This window comes from Acomys russatus, chromosome 16, assembly GCF_903995435.1.
Source record: "Acomys russatus chromosome 16, mAcoRus1.1, whole genome shotgun sequence".
NCBI classification, from domain to species: domain Eukaryota; kingdom Metazoa; phylum Chordata; class Mammalia; order Rodentia; family Muridae; genus Acomys; species Acomys russatus.
In genome coordinates this window covers 44,778,408-44,785,927 of record NC_067152.1, presented here as the reverse complement: position 1 = coordinate 44,785,927, position 7,520 = coordinate 44,778,408, and the positions used below count along the sequence as shown (strand labels likewise).

The following is a 7,520-nucleotide window of genomic DNA, read 5'->3' as shown; positions in this document are numbered from 1 at the left end:
CTGGCTGCGATCCGAGTGGGCCTAGTCGAGGTGCCCACCCCGGCAGCCTAGGCAGACACACCTCTGTTCCGCGGCCCCAGCTCACTTTCCCAGCTCGCAGATCCCTCCCCTGCACCTCCCGAGCCCTCCTCCCTCCCCCCCTCCTCCTCCCGCGCCCTCCTCCTCCCCTGCCGCCCAGGCCAGGGGCCTCCGGTAGGCCGGGCTGCACCAATCCGTGGCGCGGCCCGCCCCCTGACGCCAAGCTGGGCCCTGCGAGGCCCCGCCCGCTGACGTCCGGGATTTGCATGAGTTCTCGTGCCGCGGCGGCCCGGGCTCAGTTGTCTGTGCGAGCAGCGCGAGCAGAGAGCGGGCGGGTGCAGGCAGCGGCGGCGGCGGCCAGGCTGTTGAGGGGCGAGTGGCGGCGGCGGCGGCGGCGAGGGCAGAACGTGTGGCGAGGTCCCTGCACAGGACCGCATCGGGGCGCCGGCGAGAGCCAGCTGTGCCTGCAGCCGCGCCGGCCGCTCGCGCCCCTGCGCGCTCGGGTTCGGCCATGGAGCTGCCAGCTGTTGGCGAGCACGTCTTCGCGGTGGAGAGCATCGAGAAGAAGCGGATCCGCAAGGTAGGGGTGGCGCGCGGGTGGCGGCGCCGAGGCGCGGGAGCGGCGGTGGGAGCAGCGAGCGAGAGGCGCGGAGGGGGTGGGGAGGCTGCGGGCCGGAGCCGGGGATCCCGCGGAAGCTGATGGAGTGCTGTCTCTTCCCCCACCACAGGGCAGAGTGGAGTATCTGGTGAAATGGAGAGGCTGGTCCCCCAAGTAAGTGGCGGTGGGGGCCGGGTGCCCCGGCACCAGGCGTCCTGGCCGGCGGATCCGTGGAGCTGGTGGGGTGGTGGGGGAGCGGACGGGAGGCGGGGTGGAGGTGGGGTGGAGGGAGGAGGGGGTGGGGAAGTCGGTGGCAGGCACTGGGAAGCCGAGCTGCCGAGCCCGAGCCGGGCGCCCTGTGTTGTGCTCCGCTCTCCGGGAAATGCCATCACTAATTTATGCGCTAAAAGGAGCCGGAGGAGCTGGAGAGACACGGGGCCGAGCCCGGGAGGCCGGCGGAGGGAGGGAGGGCGCAGGCACTGACTGATGTGCAGCAGAAAATGGCTCCTTTCCCCTTTCCCTCCACCGAACGGCTCCATATTGCAAAACCAAAAAAAAAAAAAAAAAAAAAAAAAAAAAAAAAAAAAATTAAAAAGCGACTAAAATGCAATTGTGTGCATACTCCCTCCTGGTGGTGCAGGGTAGAGAAGAAAAAAGGCAGAAAATGTTGAGAACTGTCACTGCAGCTCTTTCGGTGGGGATTTTTTTTCTTTAATTTGAAATGCGAAGGCACCGGATGGAAACAGACACACACACACACACACACACACACACACAGAGAGAGAGAGAGAGAGAGAGAGAGAGAGAGAGAGAGAGAGAGAGAGAGAGAGAGAGAGAGAGAGAGAGGCATATTTTTGTACGACTGAGTATTTGGGGTTTGCTTGCTAGTGACAGCGGTCTCCCTGGCCTTGAGGGAGTATGGGGGGCCGCTGGACTGTGGGTTATCGGATTAGGGGTCCAGTGCAGACCGGCTGGAGCCCTACTGGAGACTGGGGATAGGAGGGCACTGCGACTTTGGACTGCTTGCACGAGGGGTTCCTGGAGAGGAAAGTGGCCTTGGAACACGTCACAGTAACATGCTTAAAATTCTTGACGACTGCAAAATAAACTGCTAGTTTCATTTTCTTCACCCCCCTTTCTTCCTTCCCTTGTGTGTTTATTTTAACTTGGGGGGTAATTAAGAACTGTGTTAGGCCTTCAGAAACCTACTGTCTACTCTCCCTATGGTTCAGGAAGCCACATAGGGCCTTGTGTCATTCCCCAACCTGGCCTTTTTTTTTTTTTTACATTGTGCCCCCCCCCTCCGCCTCCTTTTTCACTTGCAAGATATAACACGTGGGAACCGGAGGAGAACATCTTGGATCCCCGTCTGCTGATCGCCTTCCAGAACAGGTGAGCATACCCCTGCCAGCCTGCTACCTTGGCCATACGTGGGAATGGGAAAGTGGATGGCTGGATCGGAAAGGGGGGAAGAGGTGAGAGGGGGCAGGCAAGAGCCCCACCCCCAACAAACCCGGATGGGCAAGGCTGCGGCCTGGGCTTCTCTAACCAATGTCCTTGGCGGTTTCTGCAGCTCTGGAGTGGGGGCAGGGTAGGGCTGGGGAAGGTAGGCTAGTGTTTGGGGGGCAAATGCTGGAAGAGTGCGGGTGGACGACTCTGGGTCTGCCTGGAAAACTACCTGAACCCCCGTGGCCCCCTCCCCATGGCAACGTTGGAGCCCCACCCCCGGAGCCTAGGTGTTGCTTTCCTGCAGCCACTGCCCGCTTGGCACTGGCACCTCGCGGGGCAGCTCTGAAGGAGCTGGCATTGTGAAACCGCCCCGAACGTCATGGAACTGAACTTAACCTCTTGGCAGCCGGATAAAAGTTGACAAGGCCTTATGCCCCCAAGACCCAGGGAGCGGGAGGTGGCAGTTAGTAGATGCTACCAGGAGCCCGAGCTCTTCACAACCTTGCTGCTGTAATTTTGTGGGGCAAGTTGTGGGGGGAGGTTGGCCAGAGGGCATGAGTGAGTGCTGTCTGATGTGTGTGTGTATGGGGTGGGGGTGCTCATCTTCCTGCAAACAGATGCTTGCCAGGCTGCAGCTGCTGCAGCTGGATTCACCACTGGTGGCTGTGGTTCTGTTTCGTAGAGGGTAGAGGGGGAAGGGCGGGGAGGAGGGGAGGAGTCCTCAGAGCTGCGCCACCCCGCAGCCTTCCATCCCTCTTTTATTTTGAAGTATTTCCTGTGGTGCATTTGCCATTAAAACCGTAAACGATAGACCCTGAGAGCTAGAGTTGCTTTCCCGGGACACCAGGGGTATAGGACCGGGAACCTGCCCCGACTTCACCTGGGACTCCACTACCCTGTAACCATGTCAGCAGCTGATGCCATGTTGCATAATGGGTCCCTGAAGAATTATAATCCAGGCTGTTGCAATGCCATGCAACTTTGGAATCAGACCCCAACCTGGCCCCAGGGCATGGCAGAATTCCCTTGGGTTGGTTTAGGGTCTTTGGAGTTGGGGTAGCAACTGGAGTAGCTGGGAAGTGGGTTTCTGATCCAGAATTTGAACACCTGTGGAGGGGTGGTTGGCTCATGGAGGGCCGGGCAGTGCTTGGGACAGTCAGTCACACTGGGTGGCATAGCAAGTGGAGCTTGGTGGTGGAGATCAGCGGTCCCCCCACCCTCCAACTGTATTAATTTGGAAACCCGGATAGAGAGGATCTTGTTCTTCTGAGGAGGCGGGGCTTCTGCGAGCCGCCCGCCCACTGGCTCACCCAGGCGGGCAGAGCCCCTTCCAGTTCGCCAGGTGGCTGAAAACCTAGCTAGACCCTAGCCTCAGAGGCGCTCCCCAGCCCCAGCCCCAGCCCCAGCCCCAGCCCCAACCCCAACCCCATCCCCTAATTGGCTTATTTGCCGCTAAGTAAACAAGAGCGCAGTCCCTCCTTTGGATGCCTGACCGTTTAAGAAAAGGAGTCCTCCCTTCAAAGGTGGCTCCCTTTATCTGAATCTTAATGAGGTAGTTAGCATCCACGCTTCTGCCCTGGAAAGGCCAGGAGGTCAGCACACACACCCTTTTCCCAGAACTCCCAAAGCTGTGCCCAGTGCTGCAGTCTCCTGGATATCAAGGGGGGTTGCGGCAGGTGGGGGAAGGGAAGGGAGCAGAAAGCTTACATCTGAGAGTCACTTCGGGGACCCCTTCTGCCTAAGAAGTGGATGTAATACTTGGGACTCTAAGGAAGGTTCCCAACGGACAACAATTAGCTGTCTTCTGTCTCCCAGCTGGTTCCTTCCTGTCAGTAGCAAAAGCAAGGAGGGCCAGGGAACAGGGTGTTCCTGACCCTAAGGAAGACCCAGGACACTAACCTTGCGACCCTGTTCCCTCCCCAGGGAACGGCAGGAGCAGCTGATGGGATATCGCAAGAGAGGGCCCAAGCCCAAACCACTGGTGGTGCAGGTGAATACTCTGAGCTGGTCCTGGGGTCCCAGCTTAAGCCCTTCCCTAAACAGTGCTTCCCAAATTACTTACAGTTCGTGGCGGGAGCATCCCAATTGCCCTAGGACTTCTGGTCCCACCCCCTATGATGCAACCGCTACCCGTGGGATGTTCCCAGCATGCCATAGGGCCAACCTTTTCCCTCCTCTCTCCCCCTAGGTGCCCACCTTTGCCCGCCGCTCCAATGTCCTGACGGGGCTTCAAGATTCCTCTGCTGACAACCGTGCCAAGCTGGAGCTGGGCACCCCAGGCAAGGGCCAGGGGCACCAGTATGAACTCAACAGCAAGAAGCACCACCAGTACCAGCCACACAGCAAGGAGAGGTCTGGCAAGCCGCCGCCACCGGGGAAGAGCAGCAAGTATTACTACCAGCTAAATAGCAAAAAGCACCACCCCTACCAGCCAGACCCCAAAATGTACGACCTGCAGTACCAGGGCGGCCAGAAGGAGGCACCCAGCCCCACCTGCCCAGACCTGGGCGCCAAGAGTCATCCTCCTGACAAGTGGGCCCACGGAGCTGCAGCCAAAGGCTACCTCGGGGCAGTGAAGCCGCTGGGGGGAGGGTCAGGTGCTCCGGGCAAGGGCCCAGAAAAGTGCCCTCCCAACGGCATGACACCAGCCCCTAAGGAGGCGGTGGCCGGCAACGGCATCGGGGGCAAGATGAAAATCGTCAAGAACAAGAACAAGAACGGGCGCATCGTGATTGTGATGAGCAAGTATATGGAGAACGGCATGCAGGCGGTGAAGATCAAGTCCGGCGAGGCAGCGGAGGGGGAGGCGCGCTCCCCCAGCCACAAGAAACGTGCTGCTGCGGAGGAGCGCCATTCCCAGGCCGACAGGACTTTTAAAAAGGCGGCGGGTGGTGCTGAGGAGAAGAAAGCAGAAATGCCCTGCAAACGCAGAGAGGAGGAGGCTCTGGTGTCGGGGGACCCTCAGCCCCAGGACCTAGGCTCTCGAAAGCTTTCTCCAACCAAGGAGGCCTTTGGTGAGCAGCCGCTGCAGCTCACCACTAAGCCAGACCTGTTGGCCTGGGACCCAGCCAGGAGCTCACACCCACCCGCCCACCACCACCACCACCACCACCATCACCACCACCACCATACGGTGGGCCTGAACCTCTCCCATGCGCGGAAGCGCTGCCTCTCGGAGACCCATGGCGAGCGTGAGCCCTGCAAGAAGCGGTTGACTGCTCGGAGCATCAGCACACCGACCTGTCTGGGGGGCAGCCCGGTCTCAGAGCACCCTGCCAATGTATCCCCCACAGCAGCCTCTCTTCCGCAGCCCGAGGTCATCCTGTTGGACTCGGACCTGGATGAGCCCATAGACTTGCGCTGTGTCAAAATGCGCAGCGATGCCGGGGAAACACCCAGCTCCCTCCAGGTGAAGCCAGAGGCTCCAGCGCTGGCGGCAGTAGTGGCGCCGGCCACTGCCGCGGAGAAACCTCCCGCTGAGGCCCAGGACGAGCCAGCGGAGCCCCTGAGCGAGTTCAAGCCCTTCTTTGGGAATATAATTATCACTGACGTCACGGCGAATTGCCTCACCGTCACTTTCAAGGAGTATGTGACCGTGTAGTGGGAAGAATTGCACCCACTGGGACTCAGCACCTGCAGTCACGCAGAGGGTCCCAAGGAGAAGCCCCAGTGGCGATGGCCAGCCTGCCCCCCTCACTCCTTGGGTCCATCTCTCACAGTCTCCTTCCACGCGGTGCCTGCGGTCTCCCCGCCACCTCCCCTTCCCTATAGGAGACCCGAGCCCTCCCCGTGGACCACCAGAACTGACCCTGCAGCCCCAAGGCGGTCTCAGAGTTATAGTATTATATTTTAACCGTGCTAACTTGTCAAGTGCTGACTCTACTCCGGTTTGTACGTGGTGTTATTCTTGAAATGTATTGTTTGATCTCAGAAGGCCCGACTATCCCCTTCTTGGGCTGATATATACATATATATATATTTATTTGTAGGTATTTATATATTGAAATATAAAAGCCTAGATTTATGGAGTTTCCTGTAGATATGTTATATTCTATGTCAAACAGACTATTTTCAGTTGGCCTTTTCTTTCCCCTTCATTCAGTATTTTGATTTTTATTTCCTCTCTAGGAACTGTGACACCAGTAACCTTGGTATATATTTTTTGATACTGTACACATGGGTGGGTGTGTTGTTTCTATGTGAAAAAAAAAGTTTGTTTAAAAGGCTAAAGAGCTCTCTAGAACCTGCTGCTATAGAAATGTCTGAACTATAAGCTTCCAATTATTACCTGCTTGAATGTAAATATTAAACGGAGATGTTGAAGGCGCAGTCCGCTGTCCGAGATTAGCTCAGATCATATCAGAAGTTCGGGGAAGGAGGATGAATGCTTCCTCTCCCCACTTCCGCCTAGGTCACATGGAGAAAGACGTCCCAGCAGGGCAGCTAATCCTTTGTACAAGTCAAGCTGTGGGGTCTGGTGTCTCCAGAGGGACTGCTACATTGGAAGGTGACAGGATGTGGGAAAGTTGAGAGGTGCTGGACTGAAAGGGTAGGGTTGTGTGGGGGGGGGGTGTACCAGAGTCCCTGTATTCCCCAGGCTTCTGGCTGGCGATGCCCGTGTAGCTGGCAAATCCAACAACTTCTGGGTTATAGAGGAAGGGTGCAGGGGTGAGCAGTGGCTGCACCCCACTTCCTGGACCCTGTTTCTCATTCTGGTGATCCTTGCCCAAGCCCCTAAGCTGGGTCCTAGAACGTTTCTCAGCTTTCCTTGCTGTGGGCCAAGACACTAGTGGAGTGGACCCCAACTCTTTAGGGCTGTCCCTCGCTGATATTGTCGGCCCCGCCCCTCCAAGGAAGCAGAGGAGGCCCTTTCTCTGCCAGGCTCTCCCCGGAAACCACCAGGCCAAAGGCCATGGCTGGAGCAAGTGAACTGCTTGGGGGGGGGCGGTGAGACTGGAACGGAGGGCCTTCTGCTGGATGGTTTGGGAGGGGGTGACAGACCTGCTGGGTCTGCTTTGCCACCCTTCTTTCCTTTGCGGCATGAGCTGACACTAGTTGCTCATCTCCCTGGTGGTGACAAGGACAAGGTGCTAGGCGTGGTTAGAATGGAAAGAAAAGGGGTTAATGGCCCCTAGGCCAGGGGTGCGGCTCAGCGGGCCAGGAAGCCACCAGCAGCAGCCCGCTTTCTGCAGACTCAGCGATCTTCCTCTTGGTTCGGTGGCCAAGCAGGCCCTGTGGCCTCGGGCTTGGGGGGATCTAGTGAGCTCCGGGTTTCTTCTGGCTTGCAAAGTCTCAGCCCAGGACCGAGAGCCCAGCCTGAAGTGGCACCAGGGCAGAACATGGCAGCGTGTGGTTCAGTGTGTGTGTGTGTGTGTGTGTGTGTGTGTGTGTGTGTGTGTGTAGGAGAGTGCTGAGGTAGTTCGAGGGGGGCAGAGTTTGGAAAGCTGGGGAAGGG

The 7,520-nt window shown here is 58.1% G+C and overlaps 1 protein-coding gene across 1 annotated transcript; it reads left to right on the top strand.

Annotated features, from left to right (window-relative positions):
• The first annotated feature begins 432 nt into the window (after positions 1–432).
• On the top strand, positions 433–6,394 carry Cbx4 (chromobox 4). The gene is made up of 5 exons (XM_051159170.1): positions 433–598; positions 747–790; positions 1,943–2,008; positions 3,989–4,055; positions 4,254–6,394. The coding sequence occupies exons 1-5, from the start codon at positions 530–532 to the stop codon at positions 5,664–5,666; spliced, it is 1,659 nt and encodes a 552-aa protein (XP_051015127.1). The 5' UTR covers positions 433–529; the 3' UTR covers positions 5,667–6,394.
• Positions 6,395–7,520: the final 1,126 nt, after the last annotated feature.

Excerpts from the sequence above, each read along its gene's own strand:
- Cbx4 (XM_051159170.1), top strand. The coding sequence starts at position 530 with ATGGAGCTGCCAGCTGTTGGCGAGCACGTCTTCGCGGTGGAGAGCATC. Across the intron at positions 599-746 it reads AGAAGAAGCGGATCCGCAAG|GGCAGAGTGGAGTATCTGGT; the intron begins GTAGGGGTGGCG and ends CCCCCACCACAG. Across the intron at positions 791-1,942 it reads TGGAGAGGCTGGTCCCCCAA|ATATAACACGTGGGAACCGG; the intron begins GTAAGTGGCGGT and ends TTCACTTGCAAG.